At 40.4% G+C, this 18641-nt stretch overlaps 1 protein-coding gene across 4 annotated transcripts in view; it reads left to right on the forward strand.

The window, feature by feature from the left end:
* Positions 1–18641, forward strand: part of magi1b (membrane associated guanylate kinase, WW and PDZ domain containing 1b) — a 158066-nt gene that overhangs the window by 117461 nt on the left and 21964 nt on the right. For 3 of the 4 annotated variants that reach the window (XM_061831505.1, XM_061831506.1, XM_061831509.1), the window contains exons 13-14: positions 12878–12909; positions 13377–13421. In XM_061831505.1, coding sequence (XP_061687489.1) covers positions 12878–12909; positions 13377–13421 — 77 coding nt within the window. The remainder of the gene's footprint in view (positions 1–12877; positions 12910–13376; positions 13422–18641) is intronic. The other variant, XM_061831508.1, reaches the window with a different exon arrangement.

Consider the following 18641-nt stretch of genomic DNA (forward strand, 5'->3'; position numbering starts at 1 on the left):
AATTGCTGACATCTAATCTTGAGTTTCCTCAGACAGCTGAAACGGAGCTAGTGTGAAAAGACCTTTAGAGATACCTGAGAATAACTGTATACTGTAAATTGACTGACAATCACATTGATCAGAATCTGAATCAGAATCAGCTTTAATGGCCACATGTGCAAAAACACACAAGCATTTTTTCTCCGGCAGTCGATGCTGCCCTGGAATGACATTCAGAACAAGAGACATTTCTGTTTATAGGAACAATTCCTTATAAGACGTGCAAGGTGTAAAATCCATATAGATAAGTGTGTTAACAATGTCAATTGTATTTGGAATAGATGAAAGGACAGGTAAAGAACAATTAAAAAGGACTGTATAAATTGGATAAAATATCGGGCTGTTTGTGCTTCAAGGCTTGAGTCTCCATATTCTCAATTAGTCTTGAACAAAGCTCAATTTTTTTTCTGTCCTCTTGACTCCTTTTGTGTATTCCCTAAATGCATATTTTGAATAGTTTGCCTATAGTAACTTTTTCCTCCACTTATTCTGGAATGTTTGACGTTTTTCTTCCAGGATTAGTCAAATGGTGGCCTTATCTGTAAATGTAACAATTCATCTTCCATAGCCATCTTTTGATTGTAGTTTTGGACCAAAAATGACTCTCACTCACAATCACTAAATGGATCAAAAGCAACTGGGAATCTGTGTGTGGGGATATTTTTTCTTCATTCTCTCAAGGCTCTCAGACCTCAAAACTTCAAAAATCGCTGCATGATGTACCTTTTTCTCCTTCAGTGTTCGTACTTTGCTTTTGGGCTAGTTAACCCTTTTCTCTGTGCATGTGTGTGTAAGTGTGTGTGAATGTGTTCATATTATTTCTCTATTGGTGTTTGAAACTTGTCAAAGGAAGCTGAAAAGCAGCCAAATAACGCTGCATCTTAATATGTATGATTGTTTAACTTTGAAAATGTCATTTCCTCCTTGCTGACTTTTCCTTGTCATGTTAACATGCAAGAGTACAACAATCCCATCACGTGAGAGAGATATTATATCATTGTGTGCGAAAAGTAGTCATCTCAATATACGAGTTATCTGGGCAAGAGGAAACACTGATTATTATGTCCTTCAATGAGGGAGTCTAGTGTTAGAATATAGGAAATAAATTGAGCATTCAAATGGAACCAGCAGTGCTAAATGCTCTTTGCTAAAATGTGATTTTTTTTTTCAGAATATTTGCAAAACCTATCACTAACAATTTGATCACAACACATTTTACTTGCTTGCTCCTCTATAGTAGAAATGCATTGGTTTCTGTGTTTACCAGCATGGTAATCCGTGTCTACAAAATTGCATTATTTGTGTAATGCAAGATTATTATTATTAGCCAAATGAACACTACTACACATTATGATGATATAATTATCTGGCTCTGCAATTACTCTTGATTTCGTCATTAAAAAAAAAAAAAAAACTAATAAAATAAGTGTGCTTACTCCTCTGGAGCTTGTTGCACACTGTACACTTAGAACCAGCAACAGGCTGTTTATTTGGTACCTGTGCTGCTAGTAGGGATTTACCAGACTTAATCCACCTCTTAATACCACGACTATCATTTAACAATCTAAAAAAAGGCAAAACATCAATACTATAATATGCAATGTAGAAACACGCAACTGTGCCACGTACATTATCTGGCACATTTTACTGACTGTGTTTGGTAACATGATAGAAACCTAAATACTACCCAGATATGCTGATCGTTAAATGTGTGGAGATCGCTACAGGGATATTTTGCTCGCCGAAGTTGGCTGTAACTCATTTTCTCTTGATTTGACGAAAAAATACAGTGCTGACATCAGTGTCAACCTTGAAAACAAATTTTAAATTTGATTGGTTAAAGAAACAGTTCAGTTGCTAATTTAGTAAAAAGATACATAAACCACCACTACTGATTCTACTGGGCAGACAAGCTTGACATGGAAGCACACAGAAGCTGAAAGCAGACTGGACAAAAAAATCGAACATCCGCTTGACAGACAGACTGGAAGCAGTGCATCCAAGAGAAGTGCAATGAGGAGCGCAATGAAATGAAGGGACTAGACTGTTTGGATTGAATCAATACAATATCTTGGAGCAAATGTTCAAATATAAGTTGTACAACCTAAATGAGAATGGAGGACAATTGGTTAACACACCTGCCTCACATTTCTCAGGACCCAGGTTGAAATCCCGGCCCCGGAGTTTCTGTGTGGGTTTTTTCCGGGTACTCCGGGCTTTCTCCCACATCCCAAAAACATATGTGATAGGCTGATTAAAGATTCTAAATTGACCATAGGTGTGAATGTGAATGGTTGTCTGTTTCTGCCCTGCGATCGGCTGGTGACCAGTTCAGGGTGTACCCCGCATCTTGCCCAAAGTTAGCTAGGATAGGCTCCAGGACACCCGCGGCCCTCGTGAGGAAAAGCGGCACAGAAAATTGATGGATTGATTTAAATTGTAGATTTGCTGTACATCAGTGCGTCTGATATGGTTTGGGCCAGCTTGTCCTGCCCCTGACCATTTACCACCTGTAACAACCACACTACATACTACTGTTGATAAATGACATGAGCAAATCAAGTTTTGTCACCACATGAAAAAATAATCTGAGATCAATAATCTGTATGGAGCTCCACAATAAAATATTTATTTCACATAATGCATCACAGACTAAGCACACATTGCAGTGCAGTATTTAAAATGATGTGCAGTTAAGGTCACACATATTAATACCCTGGCCAAAATTTCATTTGCTGAAAGTTTATGTTTTGACGGAGCACCAACGATTGAATCAATTCTCAATAAACGCATAGACAAATGTTCAAAATGCACAATTGATTAAAATGTGTAGAAAATTTTGTTTATGGTCGTCATCTAGTCATGGAACCTTTTTAACAATAAGGGCAATTTTCCAATATCTTTTGGCATTTTCTTGTCATTTATAGACAGAAGATACCCACCAAACAAATGAGAATTTTTTTTAATTTTTTTTTTCATCACATTTGCATTAATGTCAAATTGTTTTGGATTTTAATGGTATATTTTAGGTATTGACAGAGTAGCATTCATGTGAAAATATCACAAGGCTCTATTCAACACAATGCATTTATTATACTCCTGCTTTCCACTGTCTTTTCAGTCCAGCTCTCACCAGCAGCAGCAACAAGGCACATTGGCCTCTAATTGGCATCCTGATGTCAGCTTTGCTTAATAAATGCATACCTGTACATCTTCTTCTCTCTATTTTTGTACACCCTTCTTCCATCCATCAAAGAATTCCTTTCCATTAAGTAACACTTGCAGCAAGTATGTCCATGTCCTCCCCATACAATAGTAATAATAGTGCAGTCGAATGCAAATGTGAGAAGAAATGATATAGTTTAACCCATGGCAACTGGTAGTCTTAATTTGTGGATAACTACCATTCTTCCATCCCTGGAAAGTTTTCTGTTTCTATTTGCCCCTACCCCCTGCTGTTTTGTGCTTCCCACCCATTCGCCTACATTGGAACCAGTGGTCGTGGGCTACCACGAATGCAAACGCTTATTATGGCAGCTCTGCACAACATTGCTCCCCCTCTGACTTTCTGCTGCTTTCTCCCAGTCCACACAGCGGCTCGTGTCTGATTGGCTATTATTGTACGAGTGATTGACAGGTTGGAAAGGTCCATTGTTTGTTGTTGTTTAAACTATATGAGTAAGTACTAATATGTTGATTTTATGTACTTTACAATGTAATACCTGCGATTGGACAGCAGGAAAGCATTTCATGATGCATGCGCTGCACTAACATGGTGATAGATTCGGACCAGATTTTCCCTCCATTGATGCTCTGAAGTAATGTATTTAGCTTTTTGTCCCTATTGTATGATATGCTAATTTTCTCCTCGCTGTGGCCTGTTCCCCTATAGGTGTAAATTTTAGCAGGTCCATTACAAATGCATACATCTGCTAAATAGCCCCTTCTCAGCAAATCCTAGGTTGGGTGTTCTTGAAATATAGCCTCTCAGTATCCCAGTAGCTCATGTCGTTAGTCATGGACACGAGTCCTTGTTGTTTCCGCTTTTCCAAGTAGGATCATGGTCCTCCAATAAATGTAACGTAATTTTGCTAGGCTTCAGCAAATGCCGGTGGCCTTGGACTATAATGGAGAAATGCAGAGAAAAAGGTAACACTCTAAGGTCATGAACACAAACCAGAAGTATTCAAACGGGTTTTTTGTAAATGAGATATAGTACAAATCCAATTCTAAGAAGTTGGGACATTGTCCACCCATCTATCCATTTTCTGAGATACTTATGCTCAAGAGGGTCACGGGTGTGCTGGAGCCAATCCCAGGTGTCATCGGGCAGGAGGCAGAGTACACTCTCAATTGGTTGGCAGCCAATTGCAGGGCACTAGGAGACAGACAACAGTGACACTCAAAATCACACCTACGGGCAATTCAGAGTCTCCAATTAATGCAGATTTTTTGGTTGAGGGAGGAGACCGGAGTGACCGGAGAAAACCCACACAGGTGGGGCTGGGATTTTAAACCCCGGTCCTCAGAACTGTGAGGCTGACGCTCTACAACTGCGTCACTGTGCTGCCCAAGTCACAAGCATTGTGTGAAATATAAATAAAAACAGAATGCAAAGATTTGCAAATCATGCTCAAGCTATATTTAATTGCATAGACTACAAAGACAAGATATTTAATGTTCAAACTGATAAACTTTGTTTTTTGCAAATAATCATTAACTTAGAATTTTATGGCTCCAACATGTTCCACAAAACGTGGGACAGGTGGCAAAAAAGAAAGTTGAAGAATGCTAATCAAACACCAATTTGGAACATCCTACAGGTGAACAGGCTAAATGGGAACTGGTGGGGGCCATGACTGGGTATCAAAGGAACTTCCCTGAATTGATTGTCATTCACAAACAAAGATGGTACAAGGTTCACGTCTTTGTAAAAAAGTGCGTGACAAAATAGTTTAAGGACCATGTTCCTCAGCATAGAATTGCAACGAGTTTGCGGATTTCTTCATCTATGGACCATTTTTTCATCGAAAGGATAAAAAAAAAAAATCTGGAGAAATCACTGCTTGTAAGCAGCAAGGCTGAAAACCAACATTGAATGCTGGTGATCTTCAATCTCTCAGGCAGCACTGCATCATAAACAGACATTGTGTAAAGGATATCACCACATGGACTCTGGAAAATTTCAGAAGACCAATGTCAGTAAATACAGTTCTGTATGACATCCATAAGTGCAACTTAAAACTCTACTATGGAAAGGAAAAGCCATTATCAACAACACCCAGAAATGCCGTCAGCTTTTCCAAGCCTGAGCTCATTTAAGATGGACTGATGCAAAGTGGAAAAATGTTCTGTTGGTCCTACGAGTCCACATTTCATATTGTTTTTGGAAATTGGGAACGTCATGTCCTCCGGGCCAAAAAAGAAAATCATCCGGACTGTTATGGATGCAAAGTTCAAAGGTCAGCAGCTGTCATGGTATGGGGCTGTGTTAGTGTCATTGGCATGGGTAACTTAGACATCTGGGAGTGCTCCATGAATTCTCAAAGTTACATCCAGGTTTTGGAGAAGTATATGCTGCCATTGAAGCATCGTCTTTTGCATGGACACTCCTTTTTATTTCAGCAAGACAATGCCCAAACTACATAATGCAACAGTGTGCCTTCATAGTAAGAGTCTGGATACAAAACCTCTCCTATTGAAAATGTGTGGTCCATTATGAAGCTTAAAATATGACCATAGATACCTCGGACTGTTGAATAGCTGAAACTGTGGATCCAGCAAAAATGGGGGAAAAAAACTCCACCTACAAAGCTTCAACAATTAGTGTCCTCATTTCCCAAATATTTATTGAATGTTGTTAAAGAATAGATGATTAACCGCAGTGGTAAACATTACCCAGTCCCAGCTTTTTGCGATGTGTTGCAGCCATAAAATTTCAAGTTAATGCTTATTTTGCTAAAAACAATGTTTATCTGTGTGAACATTCAAAATCTAATCTTTGTAGTGTATTCAATTAAATATACATTGAACATGATTTGCAAGTCATTGTATTCTGTTTTTATCTGTTTAACACGTTCCCAACTTCATTGAAATAGGGTTTGTAAATGACTTAATTACAAGTCAAAGACGTGCAGATAGTATGTATGTTACTCTTGGGTCGTTCATTCACAACATACCCTTTACGATATCGCACCAGAGGGTGCATTTCCTTTTGCTTACATGTCTTTAGTTCCCTCTTTAACCTAAAGTGGAGTTTAAAAGAGATTGATTCCAGCCTTGAAGACAGTAATGTGTGTTTTCTTTGTCTGTCTGGGAGGTGCGCCTTGAGTAAGAGAAAAACACAGGTGGACCTTTGCTTGCATAACACTTATTAGTGAAATTAAGGCTAAGTTCATCAATGGTGTTAGTCTGGTTACTGGTGGGAACTTTACATAACCCACATGTGGAGAAAAAAAAACTACAGGAACTGGCATGCCCATTCACAAGAGCTGTGTAATGCAGACAGTGGAGTGCACTCAAAAGAGATAAATGTTGATGATGAGTCCCTGTGCAGACCAAAGCAAGAAATCAATTCACTGTATGGGCAGGAAGTGTCTTTCTGCCCACTTTGCATTAAATATTCTGCTGACTGCATTTTCCAATGCCACCATAACCAACAGCATTGCGGTACTGAAAAGCAGCGGTAGGGGAGCCACCTGGCCACTCGATGCTCACAATTCACCTTGCTCATTCCGGATGCTGGAGGCTTGAGCTGGTGAATCACTTCTTATTGCACAGGGCAAGCTGAGTTTTCCTCAGCCCAACCAATCTCTCTCTGGCTTCACACCTCCACAGCCACTGGGTGAATCGTAAATCTTTTGTTTCCATGACAATGGTGTACTGCTCATCTCCATCGGGGTCTCCAGAGTAGAGATATGCTTGGATATGTGAGAGGAGGGGATTTCACCCCTTAAAAAAACCCACGCAAGCGGCTATATACATCACCCTCCAATATTACATTCTTTGTTTCAAGTCTCTGGATGATTGTTCCCCAAAGTAAAATGTAAGACTGTTCTAAATCCACATTTTGGGTACATTTATTTATACATTTTCAGTGTCTACACATGTGAAAACAACCTGTCACATCCAGAAATCAATGATGTTGACAAGCCTTTCCCTTCTTTACTGCAGAGTAGTGAGCAAGTCACCACAACAACTGTTGTTGCTGGGAGACCTTCTTTCGGTCCCTCATAGTAACCCAGCCCTCATTGCTATGGTGACAGATGGTGTACAACTCTATTGGAAATGTTGCCAATATTTATACATAGGGCGGCACGGTGGATCAGCTGGAAAGCGTTGGCCTAACACTTTTGAGGTTCCGGGTTCAATCCCGGACTTGCCTGTGTGGAGTTTGCATGTTCTCCCTGTGCCTGCGTGGATTTTCCCAGGCACTCTGATTTACTCCCACATCTCAAAAACATGCTAAATGAATTGGACACTCTAAAATTGCCCCTAGGTGTGATTATGAGTGTGGTTGTTTGTCTCGACTTGCCCTGCGATTGGCTGGCAACCAGTTCAGGGTGTACCCTGCCTCCTGCCTGTTGACTGCTGGGATAGGCTCCAGCACTCCGGTGACCCTCATGAGGATAAGCAACTAAGAAAATGGATAGATGGACTAACATCATAATCCTTCCTCCTTTTAGTGACTTCTACCCTGCCAGTTTGGCTTTAAAAAAACTTTACCGGTAGCACTGGCCGATTATACTCAGATCATCAGAATACTACTTTCAATGGTTCTCCATAAATTAAGCCTGAAGAGTAAACCATATGATCTTATTCCTGTCGTATCATAAGTTTGTAACTATACACAAATTCTGTTTTTAACCGTTAGTGTGAACACATGTTGTCACTGTTCCTGCACTTATTACTCAGGTTATGTAACAAGTTGTAAAGATGTTGATACTGTTTTATAGTTCTGGTTCAGTGAAATTAATTGTATTCTTATTCCTGAAATATCGATTAAAAAAAAAAATAGATTCCCGCTCAGTGTATGTGTTGATAGATGCCCTGCGACTGACTGGCAACCAGTTCAGAGTATATAGTCTGCGTTTTGCCAGATGTTAGCGAGGGTTGGCGCCGGCACACCTGCGACCTTTGGGAGGATAAGTTGTTTGGAAAATGAATGGATGGATGGATGAATGAATGAATGGATGGATGGCTGGGTTTAATGTGATGCCTTTTGAGTCCACAATTTGCATGGCCATTATTAATGTAAATAGTGCATAAAGAATGAAGAAAATGAGATGGCCTCCCGTAGAAAACAAAACATATTTTTAAAAAAATTAAAAAATCACTTGATATCATACACGTGGAAATTCATTTGTCGAGTGTGATAAGTACATCACTGTCTGGACATTCAAAAAGCCCCCTCAAAATCCAATGGATGCAAATGCATGTGGTGATCAGTGATTGAATGCTTTCACCAGGAAGCGGTGGCCAACGCTTCCAAGTCAGCATTGACAAACGTACGCCATGTGTCATGGACTTCAGCGTTATCTATACATCCATTTTCTTAGCCGCTTATCCGCACACGGGTCGTGGCAATGTCGGAGCCAATCCCAGCCATCATCGGGCAGGAGGCGGGTTACACCCTGAACTGGTTGCCAGCCAATTGCAGGGCACATAGAAACAAACAACCATTTGTACTCATAATCACACCTAAGGGCAATTTAGAGTCTCCAATTAATTAATGATTTGGGATGTGGGAGTAAACTGGAGTGCCTGGAGAAAACCCACGCATGCATGAAATTGATGAAATTCAAATATTTATTTGAGAAGACATAATCATGATTTTTGTTTTTTCAAGTGTTCGTGTACAAACTGTGAACCAATGTCACTTGTATTCAAGAGCCTTTGTGCGCAGGCACGTGCAAAACTAGCATCTGTTTTCTTAGTGGCTTGCATGAGTAGATTATAAGAATATACCCTATTTCAAGACATAATTTCTTCGATTTTCTCAATAAATAGGTAAACGAACGTCCATTGTGTCAATTCAATTCAATCTTCATATTCTTCTTATTTTTATAGAGACTCCATATGACAAATTTTCCAATTTGACTCATCCTGTGCCACTGCACACTGCACTGCAGCCATTCCATTACACATTGAAGTACCGTATCTGTGCTGGTACTAGGTTTACATTCCCTGTGTTGCTTGAAAACTGCTGGTATTGCATTTTTTTTTTTTAGCTTCCTCTTGGGCTGTATCATAAATTCAAAAGATTATGAGAGTGCAGGTACCTGAATGAAATGTCTCTCATTCTGTGGACTTGTCCATTCCTGGTTAAGTTGGGGTCCTTTCGGAATTTAAACTGGCTAACATTTTCTCCAGTCACATTGGAACATGTTAAAGCCATACAACATTTGGGCATCTATACTTGTCTAGACAAAAACTACTACTGCATGATCTCGTGAAAAAAGCAACTTCCTGTCATCTGCTGATCTCACGGTCTAGCTGGAAAGGACATTGGTGTGGTTTAGTGTGGTAAATTTGAAAGCAAAAGAAGTGACAAAGTTCTATTTGTCACTTGTTCTTAGTTCTATTTGATGACTATACTGATTTATATTTCAAACTAATGCATATTTTTTGTTCATCCTGCCAGTCCTCCTCATCTTCCACTTAAGGGTACATATGACAGAGAATTGGGTTTTAAATTTTTCTATCCAAGTCTCTGGAGTGCCCGGCCACCCATCAAGTTTGAAATTAAATTCTACTCTTGGGGGTATGGTTGTCTCCATGTTGCCCGACTGGGAGAATGCCTATCCTTAGGCTACTCTGTTTTGTTGCCTGCTTGTGAGCGGCATCTAATTATGACATTAAGGTAGACCTGCGTAAAATTGTAAATATTGAACGATACCGATTATGTAAAGTCTAGTCATGTACGACAGCACTACATTAATTGACAAGTGCCTTTCAGTGTCTTCAGGGGGAATGTTTTGAATTGTCATTAATATTAGCTTCATAGCATCTTCTGTCTGCCAATCAATGCACTACATTGTCTACCTCCACCCTTTATGAACTGTACTTTCTACACAGCTTTCCACATCACTGCTCAGCCACTTCTACCCTTGCTTGTGTCTTTTAATTGTATTTATTTTATAATCAAGTGCCACCAAGTCTTCTTTGACTGCTATCTAGATGAGACACAGCTATACCTTCCGCTGAGACCAGATGACCCTAGAATGCTTGTTATACAAGAATGCCTTTCTGCGTGCTGGCACAAAACCTTCTCTAATCCAATAATTCAAAATCTGAAATAACTCTGAGCAACTGCACTTTAGAGCTGTAGCGGTTATTAGAATAACTTGAATAATTCAGTAACAAAACAAGTTGCCATAAAATCCCTCCCTCAAAAGTCTCTCAGTGGTGATTTTTTTTTTCCTGCAGACTATTACTGCAGCCTCACCATCCACATTGTGAAAAAAGGGGTTAGTCGCTTTGTGACAAGCCAGGACGAAAGAGTGTATAAACGATAGAATGTCCAAAGTTTGGGATCATTTCACACTTTCAATTTGCCAATTTAATCTTACTCACCACTGCTTGTTAGAAGGATAGAGAAAGCCACTGGTGAATTTTGAATGACTTTACTCCCGTCAAAGCACTTTGTAAACTTTTGTTAAATTTTATCTTTGGACAGAATGGAGGGATGCCAAAGATCAAAAACTGTTGGTGAAAATCATGGTTTTCTTCAAGCCTTGTTGCGGGCGCTTATTATCCATCTTCTCTTTCTTCCCATTGTATGTCGCTATATAACTGGGTTTTGGCTTTAATGTTATCACTAGTATTCTATACGGAGGCTTTAAATGCACTACAGTTCTATTTGCCCTATCTGTAATTCAATGAAAGAATGTATTGAAATCAGTTCTGGCTTTTAGTTGCCAAATGAAAAAAAATATTTACCATGATTTTGAACAAGCTCAAAAATTCTTGTTGACCTGAATCCCTCTGAATGTTTCTTGTTAGACAGCTGGTGCTGAGGTTAGGGTTAGGCCGGCATGGTATTTTACCACCGTGCTTCAGCAGAGAGAGACCACCTCTGGAATGAGTGACACCACAGATCTACACATTTACATTTACTGATTTACAGGATTGTTATGTCCAGTAACTCCTAAATGAAAGATTGTTATTGATTTGGCAAAAGTGAACAGTGTGGCAGAGGTAAATGATGGGAAAACAGGAAGTGGGCGGGGCTGTAAATTTTGTGTGCATGAATTAGCCTACATATTTGAGATTTGAAATTAAGTCATGGATGTGAATGTGAGTGTGAATGGTTGTTTGTTCATATGCAGACTGCGATTGGCTGGTGACCAGTTTATGGTGTACCCCGCCTCTTGCCCGAAGACAGCTGGGATAGGCTCCAACGTAAGAGAGGATAACCAGTACAGAAAATGGATGTGTCTGTGTGTGTGCGTGCTCAAGATCTTAATTAGGAACTGAAGAACAATATTGACGCATTTTAATCTACAGATCTATCCGTACAGATCATTACTAATGAAATCTTTAAAGATTTTAGATTAAACAATACCAAGGCATTGGTTTTATATCTCATTTTTGCGCTTTTGACGTTGTGATGTTTCCTTCCCTTGTTCTCATTTCCATAACTTATTGCAGTTTTCTGCATAGCTAAGACAGTTTCAGGAACAAACTTGAGCTGGGCTGCAGTAGCATGCTACTCTTCTGTCGTTTTTTTCTTTGTGGGCTTGTCTGTGATAAGGATGTTTCTGGTCAGTGATCATTTTCTAAAGGCCCCTTTGTTGTATTTTAAGCACACTTTGATTTGTGGACTGAGCGATGTAAGACACTGTCTGTGGGGTGTGTGCAGCTGCATGGATGTTTACCAGAATGTAGGGCTGGGAGGGAGACTCAGAGGGGCGTGAGAGAGGGAGGTTGATGATGCTGAGGGAAGAAGAGGGAGGGAGTACCATGAAAGAAGGAGGGCGGGAGAGAGAGAGAGAGAGAGAGAGAGAGAGAGAGAGAGAGAGAGAGAGAGAGAGAAGGAAAACGCATCTGGAAAGGGAGAGACGAAGACGTGCCAACTGCTTATAGATGCTGGAGCCTTCGACAGTGGAGCGTGGTGCTCAGCGGACACGGGAAGATGGTCTCAGTAAGAGGGGAACTGACGGTTGCCTATAATTTAATGTTCAGTATCTTGGATTCCTTCTCCATGGGTAATGCTACGGCCATGAAATCCAGAGAGCAGCGTGCTTTGCGCTTCTCTGCTCCTCTCCTACGCTTGCGCCTTTTTTTCGCCAGCTTAGTTGCTCTCCAGGATTCTGTCCTCTCCGTTTTAACTCTCTATTTGCTTGCTCACTCACACTCTCTCTCTCTCTCTCTCTCTCTTTCTCTCTTTCTCTCTTTCTCTCTCTCTCTCTCTCTTCTCTCTCTCTCTCTTCTCTCTCTCTCTCTCTCTCTCTCTCTCTCTCTCTCTCTCACACACACACACACACACACACACACACGCACACAGGCATGAGCCTCTGTCAGAGATAGAGAGCGGAGGGTTAGCCCCCGGGCTGGCCCCGCACTTGCGCTGCACCAGTCAAGCCGAGCGCTGGCCACGGCAGTGATGCAGATAGATTGAGCTGACTGCCCTCCCACTTCACACAGCCCCTCTAAATGTCAGTCAGTCAAGGGATAAGTGAAAGAGAGGCAAGGACAGAGGAGGAGATTTATGAAAGCTATCTGAGCACTGTTCTGACATTGTTTTGGAGTCGTTTTCTTGCCATTTAAAACAAAAATCAAGCCTGAATTATATATAACTGCATCAGTAACTATTTCCTATTTCTGACCTTCACAGGAGTTGCACCTGCAAAGAAGAGCCCAAAACTGGTAAGTTTAAATCTGTGTGTGTGTGTGCGTGTGTGTGTGTGTGTTGTGTGTGTGTGTGTGTGTGTGTGTGTGTGTGTGTGTGTGTGTGTGTGTGTGTGTGTGTGTGTGTGTGTGTGTGTGTTTATTCATCCATTTAAATTCCACCACTTAACTGTCCTTTTTAAGTATAACACCTGCTGGTGTCAGGTGTCTGTTTATAGACACGGTATGTTGTGCGGGGGTGGAATCCCTGTAGCTCCATAGCCACCACCCCACCTCCTATCCATTGCGGGGCTGGTACAAGGGGCTTTGATGCATCGTGAGCTGGGTTGCTAACACTCTCTTGATGGTAGATTGCCTGGTACCACGCTCACTGTGTGAGGGTTGGATATTTGTTAACAGCTGGGAAGCGACATCATCCTGTGATATATTCTGCATTAATGAAGGTAGCCTGTTGACTGGACATGTTTATCAATTTTGTTTTGCAGGATGATTTTGAGATGGCTCCTCCATACAGAGATTACAGTAGGAGGGTATGTCATGGTTTTTGGGTGGAATGGCTTTTTTGGGGCCTGTGTAAGTAATGGTGCTGGGTCAAGGTGATGGTGATGGCTTTGTATTCTCTTGTGCTATGTTCCAAATTATTGTGGAAATTGTACTATGACTGGTCAATGGAAGGGAGATTCAGCATAATTTTTTAAGTCAAATTGTTATACCATGTCAAATATTTTTGAACAAGCAGCGTGTCATCTCATAGCACAAGTCTGGTGGCCTAAAAGTGCAAAACAATATAACAAATTGTGAAACAATAACATTTAAGAAAAAATAAAATTTGAAAAAACGTTCACATTTCAGGAACCACAAAAACAAAACAAAAAAAAACTTAAACCACGGGTGCCTAGACTTTTTTTTACCCCAAGATCGGGTATGGGCAAGGAATTTTAAAATGACACACCATCTCATCCTGCTATTTCTACTTTGGCTTCAGACTGGACCTTTCCCACTCAGAAAAGAGAAAATCTCGTCCAGTTTAACCACATTTTCTTTGATTATTCACATACTCCAACAGTCATTACATCTTAAAACAACAGCATTTCTTTTTTAACTTTCTCCATTAATATCGAAAGTAAACATAAGCACCATGTCTAGCTCATCTTTGCTCTACGTTGCCCAGACTGTGTTGCTAACTAAAGCAGCGGTGGTGGTCGCTGTCATTATAAAACACATTGATGGGCTGCATAAGTACTGTAACATTTGTAATTATGAGTGTACATCTTTAAGAGCGCGGGGTGGGGCGGGTGTAAGGTAAACTAGGAAAAAGAGTGTGGCGGAGCAGCGGTCGTTGGAAAAAGTTCCGTATGCTGCCTAAAAGAGACCAGTGGCTTCTTCTTTTCATTTTTTACAGTACGTATGTGAATTGTGCCATTGAATGTAACAACCAGTCATCCCTCACTTATTGAATCACATTGCAAAATGCCACAAACTGAATAGCTGTATGTTGTATTTTCAATTTGCAATTATTTTTTTTTTCTTTTTGTTGCATGGAACGCAGAATATCTGTGAAGAGACTGCATCAGTGGTGCACGATTGTGCACACGTGCAGTTTAGAGGCATTTAGAGGGATTGCGTTGGCTGGTTTTTTTTTTTTTTGGGCCTCGCCAGTCAATTGCGATCGACGCATTGAGCACCCCTGACTTAAACAGTTCAGGAAACACAAAAACAAAAGCAGAGACACTTTTACACAAAGACAAACCCGGAAAAGGAGGGGCCCATTTCAGATCTTCTTGGAAATCAGACAGCCTTCTCCATTCATTCTTGAACGTACCAACCAAGGGTTCTACCTTGTGTACATTCTGGTTTTGGCGATCGGGAAGGAAACAGTTGCCTAACCACGTACACTGTGGCATAGTTCACCCGGGTGGTTTTCTTGAGAGGCTGATCATTCGACCACTGGTTTTGACGCAAATCAAAATTATAATCTCCGTTGCACAGGGTCATGATGCCCCATTTTACATTCAGTCAAATTGCCCCTAACAGAACAAGCTGAAAGAAACACACACTTTCCGCAATGGTGAAAATACTGTACATTTCTGGGTTTGCGAGCCATGCCACTGTGTTCCCTCGGGTTAAGCCATTTGATACGGTAAATAAGTCAACTTTGCTCATAATGTATAATGTTCCTGTTGATGGAAAAAGGAAAGCTTCTGACTAGAATATATGCAAGTTAGATCTCTTACTCGGTACATTCAACAATGAACGGGCAGCTTCCTTACAAATGCAAAGTAAAGCAAATTTATTTGTATAGTGCATTTCATACATAAGGTGCTTTACATCATTGAAAGCATTTAAATGTAATGAAAACATTTGAAACTGAGAAAAAAATTTAAACACCCACTCTTTTCCTTTAATTTTCACCAGCATCCTCTCTCTTTATTAACTTGCTTCTTCTTTAACTTTTTATCTTTTTATGGTTTGAGAACTGTGATCAAGTATAATATACTGTATATATACAGCATCAAACACCTACACAGGCTTGGTGTTCAGGGTGTCCATATACGGTTATACAATCACTATTTGGGAAAGACGTCTCATTCTATCTGCCTAGCCTACCCTTTTCGTGATGCAGGAGCCAATCATTTTTGAAGCGGGGCATGTTTTGCCGATAAGCGCCATGAGATTTCCAAGAATATTTGAAATGGGCCCCTCTCTTCCCAGGTTTCTGCAATTTTAATTTGTTTCGTCCTTTTGTCAAAGTCGTTCTGCTTTTGTTTTTGTGCTTCCCGTTTTTTTCCCCATGTGTTTCCTGAAATATAAGTGTTTGGTGTTTTGTTTTTGTGTTTTCTAAAATGTTAGTGTTTCATAATTTATTCTTTTGCACTTCATATGTATACCTCATAAAAATCAGTTGAGAAAAAAAAAAGCTCTCATTTATTTTCAATGCCAATGCATTCTTTTTGGCCGTCTTGTAGGGACGTTGGTTAGCTGTAATTGCTGCGAATCTTTAGCGTATCTAGTAAGGCTTCTATCCATGTTTGTGTATTGCTCTTTGCACTCTGAAATAACACGTCCAACCTCTCCCATTCATCGTCTGACGCCACAGAGACACCGCTCTCGAGTTGAACATTCCAACTCTGAGTGACGCTGCCACAGCAAACACTCACCTTGAGCATCACTACACGACGCAATCTGTCGTCAAGCCTTCGCAGCACATACACGATGAATGGCTGTTTATTGTGGGTTGGGCACAGCTAACTGCAGTGTGAAAAGGCTTTTATGTATGGATGGATGGACGCACGCATACCCACTGTGTTCGTCTTGTCCTCCGCTTAACCCCTGAGACTGATTCACTGAACCCCTGGGCTTGATTGAACTCAGATTTTGAGCCACTGCTCTGAAGGCTGTTTTGAAATATAAAACAACTAAAAGGAGCCACGATACTTTGAGGATGGGAAGTACGACTGTGGTTGAGCCAGCCGTCACATTGTGTTTCCATCCAACCTGCCCTTCTCCTCTCTGCTTCATTTCTGAATTATTAGAGAGAAACCATTGTCCTTACACGGAAGGGGAAGACCATGATTTCAGAATGTATAATCTAGTCAATCCACCAATTTTTTTTTTTGTTTTGTTCCCCCCGAGGTGGGGGGGGGAGAAATCAGATTAGAATTTCAAGTGCATCAAAGTGAGAGAAATACAGGATCAAATGGAACCATTTTGGCAAACAGAGGTGGCATTATTTGTGGTAGACTGTCTATGAACCTTTCCCGCTACAAAAAACATTTTGGCTCTGAGTGCCAAACAATGCGTGATCACTATTTACTTTATCATACAAACCTGTCAGGACTTAAATCCTGTAGGTGTTTCAAACCTTTCCAGGCAATGAGATTTTTTTTTTTTTTAACTGCATAGGTACAGTTTAACCTTTGAGATCAAATACAGTTTGTTGCAGCTAGCTAGTTGACTCCCAATTTATTTATTTTTTTTTAAATATGAAACTAAAAAAAATTATTCCAAGGATCAAACTCACACAGAGCAGGTATTGATACTTGCTAAACTGAGTTTTGATCATGTACGCTGAGGTTTCACGTGTGTGACATCATCCATGACAGGAATCCATCTCTATGTTGCAAAGTGGCCAAGAAAAAAAGTAAAGTACACACGCAGGGTTAATTCTTTGATGCCCGCTTACCTGTGATTTTGCACGATATGGTATGGTATGATATGGCACTTCACCTGGCATCATGCATTAAAGTAAGTAAGTTTCTTTCAGCTTGTCCCTTTCGGGGTCGCCACAGCGTGTCATCTCAGATGACCGCACATATGTTTGGCACAATTTTTACGCCGGATGCCCTTCCTGACGCAATCCTTCTCAGGGAGTGGAGGCCCCAGTGGGATACGAACCCACAACCCCTGGTTTACCAAACCAGTGCTCTAAACACTGCGCTACGGGGCCTCATGATATGACACTTCACCTGGCATCATGCATGATGGTGTTTTATTCTTCAGAGGCAATTTGCTGTAGAATTGGTACAATTGCAAGTTCTTTGGCTTTAGAGAATCCATCGTATCATTTATTCTCTATAATTTAGCAAAAATAAAAATATTGATTCCAGAGGTGTAGAAAGTACCACGAGAAGACAAAGACCTTAGAAACATGTTTACTTCAATCTGTGGAAAACACTTTTATAAAGTATATTCAAGACGCGAGGCTGACTGCCTCTCTGCCTTCCTGGTGCGTGTTTGTCCTCCACGGTCAAAGAACTACGAGGTCATGCTAAGTGAGATACAATTGCTGTCACTTGCTATCTGCGTCTGATTTGCCTTTTGCTCTCATGCAATGTCTGAGCTTTTGCATTCACAAGTTTCTATGTGAAAAAAGTGCCCATACTGTGAAATGAAAATGAAAACTATAATGCTGTTCTGTCCACCTCCTGAAATTCAGCATTACAACAACAAAACCGTTGCTTAGATAGAAGGTAGGCTGCCCCTTGTATGTGAATATTTTACAGCTTTCTCCATTTTGAAGGTCAGCCAGTGAGGAGAAAAAGATGGATTCTTCATAAGATACAGTTGTAAATTGACTATTATGTGTGTGTTTTGTGCATGCATTGCTCCGATGGTGCTGAATTTTATATTACATTGGGCACATTATTGGGCAGGTAACAGTTGAAAGAGGTTGTTTGCAGTAAATATTGTTCTTGTTTGCATAGTTATTATTGCATGATTATTTTCCACAATAGAAACTCAAAATAATATTGTTGTGAGCGTTTTACAAGAGACCCCGGGGCTGCGCTCCACCCATTGCTAGGTAAAATTACAAAACTGTTACGTCGTCATTTCGGTTTTGTCATTCTCGGTGCTCCACAAATTAGGTCGGGGAGAATGTGAATCAGGCATTTACTCAATTTAAAAAAAATTAATTACTGCGAAATACAGTAAGGTAATTGAGGATTTGCTAAGATTAATTTGAATTGTCATCTCCACTAGTAGTGGTTTGGGTGAATAAGACCTTTTTTTTAACCACAAAATCATCACATATCCCAGGTTTAAGGAGAATAACAAATTACTAACTGTTTTTAGTTGTTGTACTTCTACTTAAGGTCTGGGGTGTTTTATCTTCTCAGGCACCGTTCTCTTCAAATCCTTGAGCCGAGGAACAGATTTTATTGAAGGGCCAGTGAAAATTTAATGAGTTTTCCAATTTATAGCAGTGTCACTTGCTTCATTTTTAGGTGGAACAGTTGGCGGAAGGTGTC

Source organism: Syngnathoides biaculeatus, chromosome 10 (assembly GCF_019802595.1).
Source record: "Syngnathoides biaculeatus isolate LvHL_M chromosome 10, ASM1980259v1, whole genome shotgun sequence".
Lineage (NCBI taxonomy): Eukaryota > Metazoa > Chordata > Actinopteri > Syngnathiformes > Syngnathidae > Syngnathoides > Syngnathoides biaculeatus.